The 23,221-nt window shown below is 48.9% G+C and overlaps 1 protein-coding gene across 1 annotated transcript in view; it reads left to right on the forward strand.

Moving 5' to 3' along the window:
- Positions 1-23,221, forward strand: part of ROR2 (receptor tyrosine kinase like orphan receptor 2) — a 272,239-nt gene that overhangs the window by 203,991 nt on the left and 45,027 nt on the right. The window contains exon 2 of the mRNA XM_058301424.2: positions 7,443-7,520. Coding sequence (XP_058157407.1) covers positions 7,443-7,520 — 78 coding nt within the window. The remainder of the gene's footprint in view (positions 1-7,442; positions 7,521-23,221) is intronic.

The raw sequence follows: 23,221 nt of genomic DNA on the forward strand, positions 1-23,221 counted from the left end.
TCTTTCGACACAAGAAAAGGCATTCAACAAAATTCAGCATATTTGATAAAAAATATTTTGAAAGATCGGAATAGAAGGAAACTTTCTCAACATAGTAAAGGGCGTATATGAAAAAAAACTGGCAGCTAACATTGTCCTCAGTGTTGAGAGACTGCAAGCTTTCCTTCTAAGATGTGAAACAAGACAAGGATGCTCGCTACCACCACTCGTATTCAACATTGTGTTCCAAGTTCTTGCTAGAGCAGTTAGGCAAGAAAAAGAAATAAAAGGCATCCAAATTGGAAAGGAAGCAGTGAATTTTCACTGGCTGCAGATGACATGATCATCCTCTATATAGACAGTTTTGAAAAATCCACAACAAAGCTACTGGAGCTAATAAACAAGTACAGCAAAGTGATGGGATAAAGGACTAACTCTCAAAAAGCAGTCATGTTTCTATACGCTGTGGAATGAGGAGGAAAGCAGGGGAAAAATTCCATTTACAATAGCTACTAAAAGAATCAACTCTCAGGAATAAATTTGACTAAGAATGTAAAGGACTTATACACAGAAAACTACGTAACATTGCCAAAAGAAATCAAAGAACACCTAAATGAGGGACATTCCATTTTCATGTATTGAAAGACTAAATACCATTAAGATGCCAAGTCTACCCAAATTGATTTAGCGTTTCAACACAATCCATTAAAAATTCCAACAGTCTTTTTTTGCAGAAAGGGAAAAGCCAATTATCAAATTTATTTGGCTGGGTAAGTGTCCCCAAACATCCAAAAATATCTTGAAAAAGAAGAATGAAGTTGGAAGACTCACACTATCTGACTTTAAAGCATATTACAATGCTACAGCGGTCAAAACTGCATGGTACTGGCACAAGGATGGACATATAGACATATTGACTAGTGGAAACAAAATGAGAGTTCAGAAATTGACCTGCCTGTCTATGGCCAACTAATATTTGGCAAGGCTGCCAAGTGCACTCAACTGAGGCAGAAGGGTCTCTAAAATAAAAGTTGCATCCAAAAGAATGAAAGAGAGTCCCTATCTTATGCCTTACAAAAACAAAAAATAACTCAAAATGGATCAAAGATCTAAATATAGGATCCAGGACCATAAAACCCCCAGAAGAAAATGTAGAGAAGATTCTGCAAAAGATGTTGTTTTAATACTAAGATGGAGCCTGGAAATCTGAACATACTCACTTATTTGGCAGATACCAAATTCTCTTTTCTTATTTATCCCATAAACCAAGGGTGTCCCTCTAGAGGCTGATACTGAAAGAAGGTATGCTGAAAAGTTTGGTTTGACTGGTTAAGGGTTTGTAATTATTCTGGTTTTGCAAACGTTTAAGTGTGGCTATTGCAGTCCCTGGTGTAAAACTTGACTCTTAACCCATCTGTATCATCAGTAAATCCTTTCACTTTGGTCACTCTGCAAATAAGTCAGACACACAGGACATTACAGTGTAAAGTCTTACCAAGAATGCCTTATAAGTTCCTGGGAGAGTCTGACAATTAATGTAGGCTCTTTGATATCCAGGTTTAAAAAATAACCAACATTCCCTAAAGTATTTTAATTTGAGTACTCACAGCCATGCTATATGAATCTGTAAATAAAATATATTCAATCCAGTAAGTTTGTGTCCTGTTCCGGGAATTGGTTAGCAGTCATGCTTCGCTCAGGGGCTCTAGCCAGTTGTTACACCCTTAAATTGCAAGGTCTTTGCAGAGAGAACATTTCATACAGCTCGATTTTTCTCAGTGAACCTTGGTTAAGGGATTGGATGATGTAATGGAAGATGTAACTATTTTTAAATAATTTTTAAAATTATAGAATAGTTTTTGCAAAGACAGTAGAGATAGTTCCAGTACATCCACACTCAGTTTCCTCTATTGTTAATATCTTACGTTATTAATATGGTACATTTGCCACAGTGAGTGAACCAATATTGTACTACATTCTTACCAAAAGTCCATATTTTATTCAGGTTTTCTTACTTTTTTTTAACCTAACATTGTTTTTGTGTTTCAGGATCATATCCAGGATGCCCATATTACTTTTGGGCTTTTATTCTAGGCTGTAATGTATAATTTTGGCATGGATCAAAATATCCATTTAATGTATAATTTCATTATAACCATCCACACTTAAATTTTTGTTTCAGATGAGATGTCTTCCACATTATGGGATGTTTCACATTAAATGTTTTCCCTAGTATATTGTATATTGAATTGTTTCTTTAAATAGGAAAACACTAATAAGGTGTTAATTACCACTGTCCTACTGATGCATCCAAAGGTTTGTGATTCCCAGTAGCTATACATCATCGCTCAGTGTGTTTTTATCCAGTGAAAATTACCCACGTCCAGTGGAGAAAAGTCAGCCTCTGTGCATGCCATAAATTGGACACTCTCAAGGGCTGTGTTTGCCATTGGTACCATACCAGTGATATTTTACCAAGAACTAAGGACGTGTGTTTTCCCAGAGCAGTGTCCTCAAGTTCAGAAGGTAAGTGCTCTAGTCCTGAGGGGGCGCAGGCAGGCGGCGTCACCTGTCAGAACTTTTGCCCTGGTGGGAGCAGAAGACACTGCGCCCTTTCTGGAACTCTTGCCACTAAATCCATTCAGCCAACAAGGATGGCGCCAGCCCTGTCTTCCGCGAGTGTGTCAACCTGCTGAGGAGAGAGGGTAGGGTGCTAACCCCAGGTGAAAGTCAGGTGCGCCTTCAGTGTGAAGACCACTGAGAATGACCGTGGAGTGCAGGCAGTCACATCAGAGGCCGGGCTGGCAGGACTGGCCAATGCAGGTCACGGTAAAAGAAGCTTGATAGGGAGTCACTCGGCCAGGGAAGCCAATGTGGCTTGAGAGATTGAGGTCCTGCTTACCACACGGGTGGTCCCAGGTTCAGTTCCCGGTGCCTCCTGGAGAAGACGAGCAAGACAGCAGGCTGGCATGGTGAGCCGTTGCAACAAGGTGATGCAACAAGGAGACACAAAGAGGAAACAATGAGAGAGACTACAAAGCAGGGAGTGGAGGTGGCTCAAGCGATTGAGCGCCTCTGTCCCACATAGGAGGTCCCAGGTTCGGTTCCTGGAGCCTCCTAAAGAGAAGATGAGCAGACACGGAGTGTGCACAGCGAATGGACACGGAGAGCAGACAGCAAGTACAAACAACCAAGTGCGTGGGGGGAATAAAATAAAATCTTTAAAAAAAAAGTTACTCCGCCAGTAACACTAACCGCCGGTGAGGTGCTGAGGACTGTGCCAGCTCCTGGGGAAGCAGATGACACATGTTCACAATGCCACATCCATTCGGCATCTCCCAAGCTCACCGGAAAGAGACCCTCCTTGACCCTGCACGCTGGGAGCCACAGCCCATTGTGCTTTTCTGTGGCAGGGATGGGGACATGCTCTGGTATCCTCTCTGTGGGAAAGTTTGCAGGTGCAAAGGGAATCCTGAATTGTTACTTCTTAGGATCAGTAATCCCAGTTACGCGAGGTCCTTTGGAGCACTTCTTTCTCTTGCACCCTTAGTCATCTTCATAGGTTTCCCACATCCTGCTCCAGCGGTGGAGCCAAAACCCTCCCAGAGTCTGGGCAGTGGACCGACCAGTGCTGATTTAGCTATTTACTTCTTGGGTAATCACAACATATAGCATACTTCTATTGAGTCATTTCTCTTTTTTTCCTTTTTGCTGCTATAGGGCATGAATTTTTAAAACTCTAATCCTGAAACTGATGCTTGTACAAAAGACCACATATTGCATGACTCCATTATACGAAATATCCAGAATAGGCAAATCCATACAGACGGAAAGTAGGTTAGTGGTGGCCAGCGACTCCAGGAGGGGGAACATGCAGAGGGTTCTTTCAGAAGCGATGACAATGTTCTTGAACTAAGACCACTAAATCGCCCACTTTAAAACAGCAACTTTTATGATACATGTATAGTATTTTATCTCAAAAACATTGATCCTTGTTCATCGTAGAGATTTTTTTAATTAAAAAAGAAATTTAAATTACCTGTAATTCCAGCTAACTAATAAAATAGACATTTTGATGTCTATGTGGCAGTGGTTTGGTTTCTTTTTCTTTGGCCCATTCTTAACCCTTTCTAGGGCCAGGACAGAAACCAAAGGAATGTTGGACCCTGTTCTCATTTCTCTCCATTCCCCAAGGTCACATACTTCCTTATTACATTGGCTTATAAATTTTAGGAGGCCCCAGTGTGCTAAGTGAGTACTCATTCAATGACTAAACTTTATATAGCCTAGGAAAATGACTTCTTAAAATTCCAACATATAAATGGTGTCTCCTTTCTCAGTTATGAAACAAAAGGAGTCTAGTTTTGTGAACCTTAAGCTGTCAGTAGTTGGGCATCATGAATGTATTAACCATGCATTAATATGCATTTGACTTGCTGGGGACCTCACTGTATCTTTTTTAAATTTTTTAACAGCAGCTTTCATTACTGTGGTACATTTGTTAAAATTGATGAACACATATTGAAGCATTGCTACTAACCGTGGACTATATAGTGCGGCGGCTTGCTCGGTCGGTAGAGGTGGGGTCTGGCTGCGGACGAGGGGTCGGTCCAGCTCTGGACGAGGGGTCGGTCCGGCAGCAGACGAGGGATAGGTCTCACAAGGGGTTGCGCAGTTCGGCTGACGGGGTCGCCTGGCGAAGCCGGCGACGAAGGGGTCGCCCGGAGAAGCAGGCGACGAACTGGGGACAAGGGAGGCCAGGCCCTTGTCAGGGGCTCTCAGGACTGGAGGGTGCACGGCAGAAGAACTACCACGGAGACAAGGTAAACAGGCAAGTCCAACTTTATTGAGGGAGAGGCAACAGTTTTATAGGGGCTGGGGAAGGCTGATTGGTTGAAGCCACGCCCTGTTCTGATTGGTTGCCGGCGAAAGGTCAGTGGGCGGTACTGGATGGGGGAGGGGTGGTGGTTAGGGATTGGCTGTCGCTGTTGCTGGGGGAAGGGGCAGGGTTTAGGGATTGGTGGCTGCTGTTGCTGGGGTGGAGGGCAGACTTGAGTTTCCCGCCCACGCCTGGCTGTTGCTGCTGTCGGGGGAGGGGAAAAGGGCAGACTGGAATTTTCCGCCCTGCGCCTGCGCAGGGAGAAAGAAGAAGAAGGGTGCCGCCCCACAGGCATCGTGTGGCGCCATCCAGGAGGAGGGGCGGCCGCGGAAGCATGGCTGCCGAGAAGGGGAGACCCGAGGGCACTCTGCGCCCATGCCGCGCTTCCTTCAGGGGTGGCGGTGAGTCCGACCAGCCACCCTATTATGGGGGCAGTGGCTTGGCCTGCCGCGGCCGCTCCCCCGCCGGGCCACACTTCAGCCCGAGGGGTGACCGCAATATAGTTTACCTTATGGTTTACACTTTGACCCACACAATTTTATAGGTTTCGACAAAACGTATAATGGCCTGTATCTGTCATTGCAAGGTCGTGCAGGACAATTCCAGTGTCCCAAAAACGACCCCATGTTAATACCTCTCCCTCCCCTCAGAACCTCTGTTGGCACTGCCTTCACATCTATGATAAAAGTTCTCCCATTGCTGGAATAATAATAAGTCTATAATAGAATAATAATAAGTCTCCTTTTGTTCACTGTTCGTTCCCCTGTGTCTTACTTAACCTTTTGGCCTTTTCATATCTAAATCCCCTATCTTAGAGCTGGGAGTGTGTGGGTGAGAGGACAGGGGGCCTTGCATGGGCCTCTCGGACTTCTTGAACCTTGACCCATTTTCCCAGATATGTTTATCAGGCACTCTTCTTCTCAAATGCCCAACTTCAGTTTTACCTAGAGTAATACGTCAGGCTGCAAGAAATAAAAACTCAAATCCCCGGAAAATGTACCCACTAGTACATAATCAGCGATGATCCCAGCTTTTATAATGTCAGCGGTGACTTTGCATTTATATTTGGGGGGATTACATCTGCTTACAAGTAAATAGAGACATTTGGATGGCTTCAGCTTCGTCCTCTAGAAGGAAGGTGTTTGTCCATGCCCCAATCTGTGAAAGCACCTCTGCTTCAGAATTGAAAGCTGATTCAGAAAAGCTGGGAGTCTTTTCTACAATGGAACTGGACTGATAGAGCTTATTTTCCTTTGGGCTGTCTATTTATTTGACTGTTCCACGCCATTTGTCAATTTCTAAGCAGTTTAATGATTTTATGCCCCTTTCAGATGTGTGTATATAGTGCAAGTATGTTTCATTTCATGCGGTCTCCCTACACTTAAATGTGCTGAGTGATGGAACGTGTGACGTGCCAATTGGCCAGTTCAAATCCAAAGCGAGTCTTTAATTCTTTAGCAGGGATCTGTTCGCCTTGCATAGCTCATGCCTGCGTCTGTCTCGGTTTTACTGATGGGAGCGTCAGCCCCGATCTGGGGATACAGCCATTCGTGCACTGCGGATGTGTTTGTGGAGTATCGACTGACCTCAGGCAGCCTTTACTCTCTGTTGAAGAAGACTAGACTATATGCCACAAGTTCAAGGTGGAGTGGCACGACCACTCGGTCATTAAGCACGTGGGGACCCAGTATCGACTTACAAACCTGCCGCTGGTAGGCTTTGGCCGTCATAAGCCCATGTCCCTTCAGAGGTGATGGCAAATCTCCCCTAACTTCACAATCTGTCACCTCCGCTATTCGGTGGGACCAAGTCAAGGCCATTGGGCTAAAAGTAGGAAATCAAAAGTGAAATGGAAGGGGGACGAGGTCGCTCTGGCAAGAGGGGCTAAAGGAGCCCCCAAATAATTCTCTCCTTCAGTCACCCTGGCCCACCACTCCCAAGGGCCCAGGGGATCAGGGCAGATCACCTTAGCTGGTAGTTGAAAGCAAGTGCCCTTGGTGTTGGATCCCCAGCGTCTGTGGGTGGCGGGTGTGCACGTTGGCTCTCCGTTGCTGGAAAGACGTTTTCCCTGGAAAGATGGTGGGCTGTGTCTGTACTCGGCCGCCGCGGGCGGGTCTGCACGTGGAGAGGGGGATGACTCGCTTAAGAAGTTCTCCAATTCTGAATTTATTATCCAATTACCAGGAGCCAGAACCTGGAAAGCAGCCCGCCGAATCCGGCGGCAGAAGTGTTTTATTTTGCCAGGGTGTGCTTTCATTTCCTTTAAAAAACCAAATTGGCTCTAAGGTAGTAGGCATGGTCCTCATTTGAGAAAGCTCCGTCCCTCTCTATCATCCTAAAGCTTCGTGCACCCCTAGTTTGCTCACCCGTCCGGGGATGCAGGGCAGCAGGTGCATTTGCCACTTTTACCGTTACAGCAAATGTGGTGCTGCCAGAGGAGCCCCTAGAAGTCACTGCGTCTTATACCTTAGAGTTTTCCTTTAAACATCGGGCGGCTCTGCTCGATCCCAATGCAGCTGCCCAAGAAGCAAACGCAGCTGCTGGAGTGGACCTGCTCACTGTGCGCCTTCTCTTCTGTGCCCAGGTGAAGGGGAGGTTCTCGATCCAAGTGACCCTCTGGGACACCTCGACGGACACAACAGCCCTGTGCCAACTCTGAAAGGTAAGCCGAAACACGGGTGCTCTGGGAGGGGGCTTCTTTTCTAGGGTTTTCGGGATGAAATAGCAGAGGTGCCAGAAAGATCACGGACCGGGTGGCCTGGCCCAGGGCTGCCCCCTGTTGGTGGCCGTGGCGAAGCGCTCGCCTCGAGAGCTGTTTCTTGAGGGTCGGAGGGGGGTGCTGGGAGCTGGTGGGAAGAGGCAGGAGCCGGCAGGTAGGAGGTGGCAGGGCAAGGAGTGGGAGTGAGTGGGCAGGCGGCCCGCAGCCGGCGAGGAAGGGGCCTTGGGCTTGCTTAGAGCTGGACTCTGGAATCGGCCGCTGAGCCTCTTGTTGGCAAGCCTGTGTCTTCTAGGTTTATTTTTCTCAGCATAGTAGTCTAGGGATGGGGGGTCCACCTCAGAGAAGCAGGCGACTCCCCCTTCAGATTCAACAGGTTCTTTTTGTTGTATTGCTTTGGCCTGTCCCAGAGTTTTCCTGCCAGGGCCCTGCCTTCTGAGCATGACTGTATTCATGGGCATCCTGGAGAGGATGTAACAACCCCCCCAAAGGGCAGACAAGCAGCTCCAGGAGGGGTGCCTTTCTCCGGTCCACACTCCGTGAATCACGTGTTGGAGCAGCCGTTTCAGTTCTTCCCATTGCTCAGCTTCTCTTTGAACATGAGTCAAAGCCTGGAGACCCACAACAGGCTGAGGCTTCCCATCCCGAGGGCCTCGTCCACTGCCCAGAATCCAAGACCGTGTGTCCTGGGACGAGAGCAAGGATGGCTCGGATGCCCGGCCTCCACCGCGGGCCCGGAATGCCCCCGTCTGTCCCAAAAGGGCCCCTCATGTCACACAGAGGCTCTGTTCTCACCGCAGCCACTCGGCGTCTGCGCGCCGTTAGCTGAGGGGCCGGGCATTTTAACGCCCTGGGTGGTCGGCTCGCAGTGTGTCTGGAGGCTTCTTTACGTGGACTCCCCCCCCCCCGCCCCTTCAGCTGGGTAAGTGCAGTAAATTACACGAATTGGTTTCCTGGTGTCGACGCTCCTTGCAGTTCTGGGTAAGTCATTATGGTCCCTTCCATGGAATCAGAGCTGCTATTATGGGAAGAAAACCTCTCCGGAGAGGCGGCCTCTCGAGCCCCCCGGCGTCCTGCGGCTTGTCACACTGTGCCCCCAGGGCCGAAGGCTTGTTCTCCGAAAGCTGCTTTAGGGTCCGGGCCTCGGGAGCATCTTAGACAAAAAGGTATTTTTGGATGGGTAGACTCTCACATTCTTTCTCAGCAGGCTGGTTTAACACAGTTTAGATGATCTGCAGGTACTTCCTGGTGCACCGGGCACTGTGAGGGGCGCTGGGCACCCCCTGGTGACATGACCAAAGGCAATGTGTACCTCACTCTCGCCTCTTGGAGTTTATGGGACTGTGGGGGGAAGTGCCACGTTATTATAACATGACACGTGGTGGTGAGTAGCCCAAAGGAAAGATGGGGCCAGAATACGGGGAGGGGGCCTCCTGAGTCCGGAATGGCCAGGACAGACGGTTCTGGTGAGGGCTGGGGAGTGAACCCTGGCCGAGAGAGTGTGTCCTGAGCCCAGGCCGGGGCCGATGCAAAGATGCAGAGTCCAGAGCACTTAGTTCCTTGAGCAGCTGGACGAAAGCGTGCTGGCTTGTGAGCCGGGGCTGCTGGAGGGTGGGGGGGCTGCTGGAGGGTGGGGGTGCTGGCGGGTGGCCTGCGTGGGTCAGTTTGGGGGCCACCGGCCACACGTGGCTCTTTAAATTAAAACGGCATCAGATGAAGAATCCAGCGCCTTGGTCGGGCGTGGCTACGTCTGCAGCGCTGGATGGCCACGCGTGGCTAGAGGCTACCATATTGCATAGCGCAGGGCTCGAACGTTGCCTTCACCCTGGGACGCCGTGGCCCCGGGCTCAGAGGTCGCAGGGACGTTGCTGTTTGGCCCTCAGCTCCACGCTTCGCTGCTGAAGAGGTTTGACCCAGGAGAGGACAGACGCTGGAAAGACCACCGTGGGTGCTGTGGAGAAGGGCTCTGCGGGGCGGTGGGGAGTGCGGCCAGGGAGGGCGCCGGCCCAGCTGGAGGGAAATGGACAGCACGGGAATGGTGTGGGACTAGCTTGGGGAAATGCTGGAGCCGCTAAGGTTTCCCTGGGAAAATCCACCGCAGCACCCTTCGAGATGTGAGGAAACCCCCACCCCACCCCTGCGGTGGAGAGGACGAGGGCTCCCTGGGGGACTGGAGCCGAGCCGAGCAGGAGAAGGGCCTGGCGCTCTTGAGGTGGAGTGTCCCCACGTGAGAACTCGGGAGGCAGGAATGCCCGCCATGGCCGTGACTCATTTAAAAAGAGATGCGTTTGCTGACGGGCGCAAAGCAGTAACCATGGTCGAAAACGCAATCGGAAATGTAACCCCTTCTAGCCTCACACTCCAAATGTTCCCGAATCAGACTCAGCGCTCTGAGGTGGGGTTTCTTGACCTCCTTTTATGGAGTTTGAATTCCTTCCCAAGCTTAGAGTAGGACGCTTTCAAATAACTGCTCGGTGTATTTGGGATGTGATTGCCTCCTGACTTTTTTTTTTTAATCCATGAGTAATTATATTAGAAACCATGCAGAAGTGCATTTGCAGGGCGGGAAGGGTTTCAATCAGCATTTGGAAGCGTGCCTCGAAACTCTCCAGGGCACAGAAACACTGATTGCTAAAGGTAGCCTGTCAGACGTCCGCGGCTGTCCGTGTGTGTGTGCACGTGTGCATGTTTATACAAGGAACGAGCGCAAAGGAAACAAAGAAGAACAGACGCCGGGGCCATTTGTCCTCTGGGGTGGCGGCAAGCCCAGTGGTCCTGAGCTTGGCTTTGCAAGAAGACGGCCCTGGATTTGGGTGGCAGCTGCACCACCCACTGAGGGCAGGGGGCTTTGCGCCTTGCTTTCCCCAGGCCTGGCGTTTCTGCTAAACAGAGATAGTAGCGCTCGCTGCCAGAGGTGGGACCTGGAGCCGCACTCCCGCCGCGCTCCCGCCACGCTCCCTGAAGTGATTATTGGTGTGCTCTTCGGTTTCCCAGTATCAAGACCCTAGAGTATCTCCTTAGGGGAGGAGGGTCCAGATGACACTGCCACCCGGGAGACTCTTGGGCCCCCTTGTTGTCCCTGGACACCTGATTCTTTGGTCCTGGGCTGTTTTATCTCCTCTTGGGCTACGGCCCTTGTACAAAAGGTGGCTCATTGCCCGTTTGTTTTCCTTCCCCCCACCCCCTTTACACAGCATCACTGATAGAAGGAATTGTCCCAGTAATGCCAAGCACTTTTTAAAAGACCTTCTGAAATTGTCCCTGCTCGACTCCCATTTGGCTTAAGTCAGATATATAAAGTAACAGTAGCTGAATTTACCACATAAACTTGAACCTTGTTGCCATGTATGACGCCCGTGTATCTGTTAAGTCACTTGCTGTGAAATGTGCCCACAGGCCACTCTGCCGGCGGTCTAACAGCCTGACCTTGGCCCGAGCAAAGTCATCCGAGCACTAGTTGCCAACCATAAAACAGCATTTCGTTCACATGCACTGTGCCAGTATTTAGCACTTAATATCTAGCTGGTATTGAGAAAGTAAGAGAGGGAGAGAGATCTCAGAGCAAAAAGCCTTGATAGAAGAGAAAAGAAACAAAGAACATTGTGATTCACTGATGAATCGTTTGTCTTCAGTTTCTGTATTATCCAAGCTTGCTTTGTATTATTTCATATTTTGTTTAGAATTACAGCTGACTTTAGGCCTCCAGTAATAGCACAGAAATGTGTAAGCAGATATTTAATAGAACTTTTGTATTTCTTGTTTTGTTAATCATGCAGCATATATATATATATATATATATGTATATATATATATTTTTTTTTCCAAAAAAGTTTACATCTGGCCTAGAAGCCATGTTCTCTTTTGTTCCAAGGTGACAAGGCTATGTTTTAAATGCATATGCAATGCCTCTCCTGTTTGTAAAATCACTGCTTTGGAATGTTTGTGGGAAATGCATTGACTGTTTTGAAAGCCAAGGTGGGGTAAGTGGCAGTTTTGCCCGCCCAGCTTCTTCCCCGGGTTCTGGCTAAGCCAGAATGGACACAGCTTGCTTGCATTTCCTGCCTCAGGAAGAAGAGCTGCTCATCATCAACACTGAAACCGGAAGGGGAATTGCCGACTTTTCCCACTTGAGGGTATGTTGCGATTATAGGTGCTCTCCAGTGGGTTCCAGATAGCAGGGCCGTGAACGGGTGCCTCACCCAGAGGCCGTCACCCTGCTCTCTTTGACACCTTCCTACACTGCTGACATGAAATTTCCTTGGGAAGAGAAAGCAGCAGAGCCAGCAGGGTTCATAACGTTGACATGGACACAGAAGCCTGGGCCCTGTCTAATAAACTCTCCTCCCAATTCAGAAAGGACATATGGATGGATTTGCAAATACACTGGGTGCTTCCTGGTTTGCCGAGTCTCTTGGCGTGTGTGTGGATGTATATGGGATGGTCTCTTGGCACTTAATGTACAGCGAAGGTCTCCAAGGCAAGCCGGGGGAAAAGTCAGAAGGTTGTGGTCGTTGCAGACGCAGTGGGTGTTACGTGTGTGATTAAGAGCGCGGGCTCGGCATCGGCTGCCTCGGTTTAGTTCTGGGCTGTACCTCCAGGCTGAGTGCCCTTCAGCTGGCCCCTTTCGACCTTCTAAGCTCCAGCTCCTCATCTGTGAAATGCGTGTGGTGACTACTGCTCTCGAGCAGGTGGGGCTGGTCTGAGGCTGCAGTGAAGGGGCGGGTGTGCAGTGCCCGGCACACGCCTGCTGGGCAGCCCTGTCACTGCTGACGCTCCTTGGTCCCCTTGCCAGGAGAGGCCACTCCTGAAGAGCAGCATGCTGCGTGTGCCCACCACCCGTGCAAAAGAAGTTGAACCTAGCGAATGAGGCACCAGAGTCCTGCCATTTGGCAACAGAAAGAGTAAGCCTGGAAGCAGGGCTGAGGGTTACCAGACACCCGTTGAGGTGGACTGACCTGTGGCCCCGGTGTGGACACGGCCTTGGTCTTGGTCTGCGTTCTGGTGGGTGTGCACCCATTGTGAACCGGATGTCTTCACGCTGTTTCTTCGGTTCAGGTGTGGCCCCACTCAGCAGGGTGGGCTTTAACCTGGGTGACTGGGGTCCTTTATAAGCCGAGTGAAAGTCAGAGAGAAGCCGTGGCAACAGCCAGAGCAGGAAGTCAACGGAGCCCAAAGGAGAAGATGCTCCTCCGCGTGTCGCCGTGTGACGGAAGAGCCAGGGGACCCCGAGGACGCTGGCCAGCCAGCAGGTGCCAACCCAGGAGGAAGCCAGCCTGCTAGCTCTGAAACCGTGAGCTAGCAAATCACTGTGGTTATGCCAGCCCATTGTATGGTACTTGTTTTAGCAGCCAGGAAGGAGGGCTGGCGCAACGAGGACAGGAAGGGGGCATGGTGTCCCCAGCGGCATAGTGCTCAAGTGCTACCGTGGCGGACTCTTCTCCTGATCATTAATAATCCCTTGCAAAGGGAGAGAGCAAGCTCCTGCCCTCAGGGAAGTCAGAGTCAAGGGGGTGACTCAGACTTAAAAGGCAGAAGCCTGAAGAAATGCAGAGTGAATGTGGGGGCCTGCGCCTGGGAAGGGTTACGTGGATAGTCTTGGAAGGACTCTGGGAGAATGTGCCCCATAACTCAGTCTTCACTCAGTCAGCAACTATTTACTGAATGCCCACGGCATGCCAGGCCCCCTGAGTCCCACCTCCAGTGGCAGCAGGAGCTGTCCTGGAAACGCCGGTCACATGTTTTTCAGCACGTCCCTGTCTTCCTAAGAGGCAGACAGGTGGTTAAGACACAGACCTGGAACAGCAGGTGACGTTACACAGTGACGGTGTAGGAGGGAGGTGACACGAGAGAGACAAGGAGGGGTTGTCCTAGAGCCCAGCCCTGCGAGGATGCAGGGGCAGGTGCGGCCCCAAAGGCGTCGGCCTGGGCAGAGGTTCCTAGTGGACCCAAGCGCCACATGTTCAAGGCAGAAGAGGATTGCAGACACGAGTCGGTGGGAGAGAGAGGGGTCCAAGGCACTCCCTATAGTGGTCAGGGCATCCGTCTCCCAGCACCCCTAGTCCTACACTGCTTGTCGGAGCAATGGGAGGCTTTGACACCAGGCCAAGGAGGTGTTTTAAGCAGAGGAGAGAGCTAGGTTTTATTAATAGTTTGGTGGCCTCGGCTGGGGATGGGTTGTCCTGGCTTACGGGGCTGCTGCAACAAAGTATCACAAACTGGGTGGTTCAAAACAACAAAAATTGATCCTCTCCCAGTTCTAGAGGTGGGAAGCCCAAGTCAAGGCGCTGGCAGGGCCGTGCTCCTCCCGGGTCCCGCAGGGGAGCGTCTTCCGCGCCATTCTCCCGGCTGCCGGCGGTGGCCAGGAGTCCTTGTCGTTCCCCGCTTGTGGCACGGCCCGGTCCCTGCCTCCGTGGGCGCAGAGGCATCTTCTCTCCCTGTGTCTGTGTGTCTGTCCGGGCTGCGTCTGAGTTTCCTCTTTGGAGGACGGCAGGTTTGTTGGATGGAGCGCCCACTCTCCTCCAGAAGGGCCTCCCGAGATCCACCGAAGGGAAGGTCACTTCTGAGGTACCGGGGATCCAAACTTCAACAGATCTCTCTGGGGGACGCAGTTCAACCCGGAACGCGAGGCCTGGTTTCCCACGTGCTCCCCAAGGCCATTCTGAAAACACCGCCCTCCATCGAGACCTCCCACAGGGGCAGCAGGGGGATGGGGAGGCGGCCGCACGTCGGCGCAGATGTCCGCGGGTGCAGTGGTCTCAGGCTCTTCTCAAGGGCACCCTTAGCTCCGGGGCTTCGCCTGGGCTGGACTGCGCCGGGTGCCGTGGGAAGGAGGATTGCCGCGCCTGGAGCTGTCAGAACCTTCTGGGCGTGCCTTCATCCCAGAGGCAGAATGAAGCAGCGCCTTTAACGTGACTCTGAGCCGCCCGCTCCACAAGGACGTCACCCTCTACTGCCTGTCCCCCAGCCTTTCCTCGTCCAGAGAGCACGGAGCTGGCGGGTCCACGAGCGCCTCTTGGGCCCCCAGCGCCCCCCCCCCCCCCAGCCACATACAGCGAGTTCCTCGAGGTGACTCCCGAGGACCCTGATGTGCAGAGCGGGCTGCAGCTGGCCACGCCCACTAGGGCGTGAGTTCTGAGCTCATGGTCCAGGGATGCCAGTGAGCCCGCACCGAGCATCGCGCTGGGGTCCACCCATCCTCCTCTGGAGACGACAGGGGATCCGTCTGGTGCCTGCGGACAAAGGAGCAGAAGTGTTTGGGCCACGTGGCGCTTGGACCCGCCTCCTGGGCCTCCGCAGCACTTTGCTCTCGGCAGACTGAGCCCCGAGGCAGGTTGGACGTGAGGCCGTGCCTCAGCCGTGGGAGGCCTCGGAGAGCAGGTACCAGCAGCCGACAGCTCCACGGACGCAGACAGCCCCACGACCATAAGCAAAGCTTTCCTCAGGGCGTCTTCCAACTTCCCCTGGATAAAAGTACTGTGGGCAATCTCAGTTCTAACCCCTGCAGCCACTGCCCGTTTTCAGGCCGTTCCTTGAGCTTCCTTGGTCCACATGTGGGGCTTTCTGTCCTTCTGTAGCCTTCCTTTCTCTCTGAAGCTGTGAGTAACAGCTTATAAAGGCGTTGGCCGTGGATTTGCAGTGTCCTCGGGGTTGTCATCAGTCTGGACAAGCCGAACGATGTTGGGAGCAAACCCTAAGCCCATTGTTTCAGTTGCCTAAAGGCTGCCAGGGTAATCCATGGGAGATGGCTGGCTTTTACAGTGGGATTTATTAACTTAGAAGCTTACAGTTCCAAGCCGGGAAAAATGCTGAACTCAGGTCGTCATCAGGAGGTGCTCTCTCCCCGAGCTGCAGCCGTGGGCGAGCGGGCACAGGGCAGGGCGCAGCGGCCGCGCCTGCCGGTCTCTGCCTTCGCAGGCTCCGTTGCTTTCAGCTCTGGCTGCCTCCAGCTTCCTCTCTGCTCCTTAGGCTTCCTCTCTCCTGGGTTCCATTGACCAGCTTCTGGCTTCCAGGGCCTCATCTCTCAGCTTCTAGTTTTTGTGTTTTTTTTTCGTTTTCTTTTTTTTTTTTTTTTTTTAAAGGTACGCAGGGCTGGGGATTGAAGCCTGGATCTTGTATGTGGGAAGCCAGCACTAAACCACTGAGCCACACTGGCTCCCCTGAGTTGGTTTCTATCGTCATTCGTTTTGCTTGTTATTTGTTTTTGTCTTCTTTAGGAGGCACTGGGACCTCCCGTGTGGGAGGCAGGTGCTCAGTGGCTTGAGCCATATCTGTGCCCAGCTTCTAGTTTTTTTCTCTCTCTGTCTCTGCTTATTTCTCTCATTTATAAAGGACTCCAGTAAGAAGATAAAGACCTACCCTGGGTCATGCAGTCTAATCAAAGGCCCTTAACTGAACGTCACCAGAAGGTCCCACCTCTAGGTTCACACACATGGGAATGGATTAGCTCTAAGGGTGTCATCTTCTGGGGCCCACCCAGCTCCAAACTGTCACGCCCACAAATAGGAGATTTCAGCGTGTACTCACAGTCGTGTTGTTTGGGGACAGAGTTTGGACGTGGTGTGGTGTGTTGTTGAATCAAGGCCACCCTGAGGCTGCACAGAACCACACAGGAAAGACTAACTTAAGATAAAGGAGTTTATTTTTGCCACCGAGTCCTTTTTATTTCTCCATGTGCCCTAGAGTCCTCTGTAAGCCCTTTCTCTTTGTCCCAGGGTTAGCATTCTACAAACCTGAGCTTCGGCTGGGTTGAAGTCCCTTGAGCTGACGTGTTTCCCTGCTTGCTGTGTGGTCAGTTTCATTGTCTGCTGTCCTTTTCTCTGGATATGATGGAGACAGTGATACTTCTTTTCTGCAGCACCCTACTGCAATGGGCTGATCCATGTGTGCTTGTCCCTCTGTATCTCTCTGGTGTGTGTGTGTGTGTGTCCCCATTGTGTGGATGGGTGTGGGGGTCTCCCTCTCTCTTCTTCTTTGTGTGTGTGTCTGGGTATCTTTGTGTTTGTGTGTTAATTTTCTCCATGTGGTTTTTCTCTCCCATGTGCATGGGTGTGTGTTTACTCTGCAGCCCCTGTTTTCTGTGTGTGTTTTTCTCTCTGAGGTTGTCTGTGTTTGCCTTTGCTTTCCTCTATCTTGGTATATCTTAATATGCTTGCACCCCTGTTGTGTGTGTGCCTTGTCTGTGTCCATGTCCCTTTGTGAGGGTATGGGGTCACCCTATGGTAGCTTTTAATTGGTTGGACCCTTCAATCCCTCTGCCCCTATTTTCTTCAGATGTGCAAACTCCCTCTTGTACTTTTCTTCTTCTCTTGGGTCTCTGTCGTTTCACTCCCCCCATTTTCCTTGCTTTCTCGCTTCCCGTCTTTTCTCGTGCTATGTAGTGTCCTTGTCTCTTTCCGTTGTTTTCTGCAGCTGGCCCCTTGCAGCCCACCAGACAGCTCAGCAGGACCGTCTGAGCCAGTGACCCATTGCTCACCGCTCCTGACTGATTTATTGACCTGCACACACCCCCCTTGCACACCCCTCCCCCGGGAAGGGCGGCTTTATGTCCTCCGTGGGACTCTGAAGATCGCCTTTCCACCTGCCCCTGCAGGGAAGTTGTCTGTTTTATTTCCCCCAATCAACCCCCTGTGGCCTCGTGACCCCTGGCACATAGGGCTTGCTTTATCTCCTTCCCGGAGCAGCCGTGTGTCCTGGTCAACAAGCAGATCCTCAGACACCTGAGGAATTTGGCCAAGTGGGTGACTATTTGGACAGTAGGTGGGGATTTAAAAGGAGTCATTAATCATTAATCCGAGGGTGTAGGAAGAGTGACGTGCGCTGGTTTACGGGTTCTCCTACTAACTTTACGCTCAGCGCACTTTGAGTGCTCGGTCTGGCTCCACTGCCCAGAGCTCAGGGCTCAGCGGAGTTGGCCCGGGTCTTAGAGAAACGGGGCCCCCAGCTTCAGTTACTCCAGTGGCGCCGCTGTGAGGGAGGGGAATATTTGGGGTCAGTTAAGAGGAAAGAGATGTGTTCCCTGCTCTGACAGTACGTTGAGCTCTGGATTCAGGCCGGCCGGTTCCCAGTCCCCTGTGCTGGGCTACTTTGACCCGTTAAATCGTGCCTGCAGGGCTTAGGGCAGCTCCGGAGGAAGCTTTATGGAGGAGGCTGGAGGAGAGCTTAGAAAGTTATTAGTACACAGTCCATAAGCTGTGCACGAGAGAGGTAAGTCAAGAGCGGCGAAATAGCTTGTTCTAAGTTACACACCGAGGGAGAAAGGAGCATAGAGCTTCAAGATCCAGAGAGATTTTTCTCTGGCGCTCATTTTGGCCTCTAGAGAAGTAATGGTGCTCCGAACTAATCTGGGCACCCTTCCACTTAAATTATGTACAGATGCTCAATAAAATAATAGCACAAAAGGTCAGTACTAGGCGGGATTGAAAGCAGGCCTGCAGAATGCCCAGAAGCCAGGAATGGGAAGGAAACTTCCCAAGTGACCGCACCAGAGACCACCCTGATGCACCCTGCACTTGGCAGCCCTGGAGGAGAACCCAGTTCTCCTGGGTTCCGTAGAAAAGTTTATCTGAGACAAAGAATTGGGTTCTGAAAATATCGTGGAGTTATTTTGTTTCGTTGTGTTCGAGGTGCTAGGGCAGGGGATCGAACCTAGGACCTCATATGTGGGAAGCTGGCGCTCAACCACTGAGCCACCTCAGCGACCCTGAGTTGGCTCTTTCGTTTGTTTGCTTGTTGTTCGTTTTCGTTTTTAGGAGGCACTGGGCACTGAACCTGGGACCTCCCCTGTGGGAAGCAGGCGCTCAACTGCTCGAGCCGCATCTGCTCCCAGTTGTGGGTTTTTGACATGGGCATGGTCAGGGGGTTGCCAAATGAAGCGTGCACCAGTAAGATGTGGGCCCATCAGCAGGAACCAGTGCGGGAGGCCAGCCCATTCTTCCACTGTGTGATGCCGGCTACGCCCCCGAACGTGCAGCTATCCTAGAGGACATGCCGGAGTGGGGAAATCCTGATGGAAATGAAATGAAATAAATAAGGAAAATGAATACCTTAAAATGACTTGGAGTATTACGATATATTAAGTTTCCTTCAATCAGGAGGAATAGGGGCTTGGCATAAAAATCAAATTCAGTTTTAGGAAAATAAAGAAATTTCCATTTCTTTTGTACACTGAATGTAAGGCCTAAGAAATATCATCACTGTTACAAAAACTATTCTGCTCAGCTCAGATTCATCAAGAGCCTCGGATTTCAACACGAAGCCAGGAAAGAACCCAGGGGCCCCAGAGAAACACAGAGCTGCCACTAAGCCTCCTGCACAAAGTTGGGAGACTTTGAGGGCTGCAGTCCTGAAGAAGAGGGATGGGAACCTTTACCCTCATCGGCCCAGGAGGGTGAGAAGGGGGCTTGCCTTGGCGATGGCTCTAGGTGGGAAACACAGGAAGCTTTCCCATGAGAAATCAAACTTGGACCTGCCCCTTAGAAGCCCAGTTTACCTTACCAGACTGTTGTGTGGAAATCCCAAGCCAATAAATTAACCTAATAAATTGGCATTGCCTGACAGAAGGAACCCAGTCCCCAAGGAAGTCCCACAAAGAAACACGACCACAATAACAAATCACAAAATACAAAGATCCACGATGAACCCATAAACAGTGAAGCATGAAGACATAAAGATAAAAAAGAAATGGAAACTACATGGAAGAAAAAGCAGTGGTGGATCTGAAAAGGAACCAAATCGAACTTGCAGACAGGTAAAGCATAGTCCTTGAGTTGATAGGTTCAGTAGCTGTCACATATCCAAACATTTTTTAAAAGTAGATAAAGAGCATTGAGGAATCAAATAAGGAGCACCAGCATATATCTAGAAGGAGTTTTCAAAGGAGAAATAAAGAGGAAGGAAGAGAAGCAGTCTTTGGTGAGATATGGATAGAGAATTTTCCAAAATTGAAGGAGGGCATAATTTTCAGATTTGAGGAAGGGTGCTGATACCTGATGAAGATAAAATGAAATTAAATTCACAGCAAGAGGCACTTTGGAATGGCCAAGAAAAAATGTATATTAAAAGTAGCCTAAGAGGGGAAAAGATCAGATTGCTTGCTAAGAAACAAGAGCTGACAAGACTTTGAACAATAATCACAAAAAAGCCAGAAGACAGTATCGTCTTTATGGGGGATATGATTCAATCCCCAACTTGGTGCAATTAAAACAGACAGTATTATAAGTGCCAATATAGAATTTTGTAACCAGCTAAACTATTGTAAAATATGAGAACAACAGATTTTTTTTTTTTACCAAAATGGAGCATGTTTGCAATAACAGCCCTTTATACAAATAATGAATGCAATTCAGAAGGAGCTAAATGGAACTGAGGATAAAAGAGTGAGATTTCCATGTCTCAAAGTGAGAAGCTTTGGTGAGGAAAGAAGTTGGTGGACATGTAGACAAATCTAAAGAAACAGTAAATCAATAACAATAATGTAGGGGGTTAAAAATAGAGTGTAATGAAGCATTGGGAAGCAGTGTCTCAGAAACTGTGTGTGTGTGTGATACTAACTCACAGAATTTAAAGATTTGAGAGAATTCGTCAAATTAGGTATGCCTGTAAAAAATAATAAAGCTAGCCACTTAGGTATAACTTTCAAATAAGTAAAGGGGAAAAATCGAGGAAAAAGAAACAAATCCAGTAGAAAATAGGAAAGGAGAATTGAGACAAAGTAAAAACATTAATAATAAAATGCATCAGTTAAAAGACTTATAGATTAACACCCATAGACTCAGATTAACATGGAAAATTATATGCTGTTTACAAGACTCACATCTAATACATAATGATAGAAAAATGTTTAAAGAAATGAAAGACAGGAGTACTATGTAAACCCAAACTAGATAGTTATATTAATATCAGTCAAAATGGTCTTTTTAGACAAAAAACATTATATAACGATATCAAAACTAAATGATTTAATAAATCTGAAGTTGAATGCACCCAACAACATAATTTCCAATGTATAAAGCCCACTGGACAGAACTGCTAATAGCCATTTGACAAACAGAAGCTCAATTGGCACTCATCTCCTGAAGCTAGTATATTGAAACTAGTCTATTAAACTTGTATATAAACTAGTATGTTAAAAACTTGACCATACTAGTTTATATGTGACTCGAGCAGTTGAGCGCCTGCTTCCCAAAGGGCAGGTCCCAGGTCCTGTTGCCGGCGCCTCCTAAAAACAAAGAAACAGACAAGAAGCAAACAAACAAGCTAACTCAGGGAAGCGGGCTTCCCACATATGAGTCTGGGTTTAATCCTTGGCCTCGGTACCTCAAAAAAAAAAAAAATATTGAACAGCAAAATTGACAAGCTTGAACTAACAGGCATATATAAACCCCTGTACTGAACAATTAGAGAAAATACATTCTTACCAAGCAAAGGAGAAACTGACTACTCACTAAATTGTAAAGAAAATTCCGTGAGATCAAAGAATCATCAGTACATAGACCATGTTCTGTGACAATAGTGCAATTAAAACTTTTAATAGGGAAACGGACTTGGCCCAGTGGTTAGGGCGTCCGTCTACCATATGGGAGGTCCGCAGTTCAAACCCCGGGCCTCCTTGACCCGTGTGTAGCTGGCCCATGCGCAGTGCTGATGCGTGCAAGGAGTGCCTGCCATGCAGAGGTGTCCCCCGCGTAGGGGAGCCCCACACGCAAGGAGTGCACCCGTAAGGAGAGCCACCCAGCGCGAAAGAAAGTGCAGCCTGCCCAGGAATGGCGCCGCCCACACTTCCCGTGCCGCTGACGACAACAAAAGTGGACAAAGAAACAAGAAGCAGCAAATAGACACAGAGAACAGACAACTGGGGATGGGGAGGAATTAAATAAATAAATCTTAAAAAAAAACTTAATAATTCATAAGTAAAAGGAAAGTCAATATGAATTACAAGCTCTTGCATATAATCAACTGTATACAGATTATCTTAGTTTGCCAGGTCTGCTATGACAAGTAACACCAGGTAGCTTAAACAATGGGCATTTTTGGCTCAGCTTTGGAGGCTAGACGTCTAACATTAAACTCTGAGCGAGGCCATGCTCTCTCCAAAGTCTGTAGTATTTTGGTGATGACAGTCCTCTGTCACCTGGCAGTCTCTCTCTCTGGCCTCTTCTGCTTCTAGCTTCTTCTGTGTCCAACTTCCTTTGCTTATAAGGACGTCAGCCATGTGGAATAAGGCCCACGCTGATACAATTTGCCTCATCTAAATAGGATCTTCCAAGTTGCTATTCACAAATGAGTCTACCCCTTAAAATAATAACATCTTCAAAATCCCATTACAAAAGGGCTCACACCCACAGGGTGTGGGGTTGAATCGTGGGGGACACGATTCAATCTCCAACACAGATTATATAAAATAATTTGTGGGGCGGTTGAAGAAGACTTCAGAAGGGAATTTCTCACAACATATTTACTAGAAAAGGAAAAGATGGAAAATTAATTAACTGCAGAGGTTAGAGAAGGAGCAACAACGTAAAGCTTTGAGCAGACAGCTACAGAACGGGAGGGCAGTAAGCAACCCAGAAGATGCTCAGACTCATTAGAAATCCTTGAAGTGCAAACTAAAGTGACACTGTAGTGTTACTTCCAGCCCAGCAGATTGGCAAACGTTTTAAAGCCTGAAAACACTAAATGTTTGTAAAGTTGTGGGGACACATGAACGCAGACTTCGCTGGTGGAAGTTCAAATTGTTTCAAGCACTTTTGAGATCTAGTTAATTGAAGCAATTCCACTTCCCACTGGATACTTTGGAGATACTCTTGTACCAGGGCCAAATGACGCATGTATACAGATGGTCACTGTTTGTGCTAACAAAAATGTGGAAACAATTACAATTGGGAAGTGGATAAAGAAATTGTGGTTTGTGTCTAAAGTGGAATATTATACAGTAATTAAAATAAATGAACTACAGCAACATAGATATATCCCAAACTCATTTAGAGTGGGAAAAAAAAAAGGCAGCAAAAAGCTATTGCAGGCACAAATTCTAAAAATACAAAATAAGACAAATATTGCTTATGGATCCGTATATATGCCTTGGATGTGTGTATTTGGGAGGAGGAGGTGAGGGAGGATGTAGGCCTTGTTTATAGTTCTGGAATGTTCTTTAATTCTGAGTCATACCTGGTAAAATGGTAAGGTTGTATACGTAGGTATCTATTATGCTACTATCTGTATGTTTCTGTGTGTTTGCAACATTTCCATTTTAATTTAAAAATCAAGAGGGTGGGTGTAGCTCAGCGGCTGAGTGCCCACTTCTCATGCTTAGGGTCCCGTGTTCAAACCCTAGTACCTCCTCAAAAAAAACCAAACAAAACTCAAAGAATGACTGTGAAAAAGACAGGCAGAGGAGATAGGAGCTATAGGATTATTATTTTTTTCTTTTTTTAAGCTTAGGGGGCCCGGGTGACTTAGGCAGAGAAGAAACAAGAATGTCTGCCTCTTCACAGGACAGAAGCAGCGGGCAGGCCATGCTGCCTCTGTGACAGCAGGACAGTGCCACAAATAACCCTCTAACGCCTCCGTTGTCGGGCGCCTTCAGCTCACCTCTAAAGGGATAGCCTATTCCTCCTGTAACTGTACTATGGAAATATCTATGGACAAAA

The sequence above is a fragment of the Dasypus novemcinctus genome, chromosome 8 (genome assembly GCF_030445035.2).
Source record: "Dasypus novemcinctus isolate mDasNov1 chromosome 8, mDasNov1.1.hap2, whole genome shotgun sequence".
Lineage (NCBI taxonomy): Eukaryota > Metazoa > Chordata > Mammalia > Cingulata > Dasypodidae > Dasypus > Dasypus novemcinctus.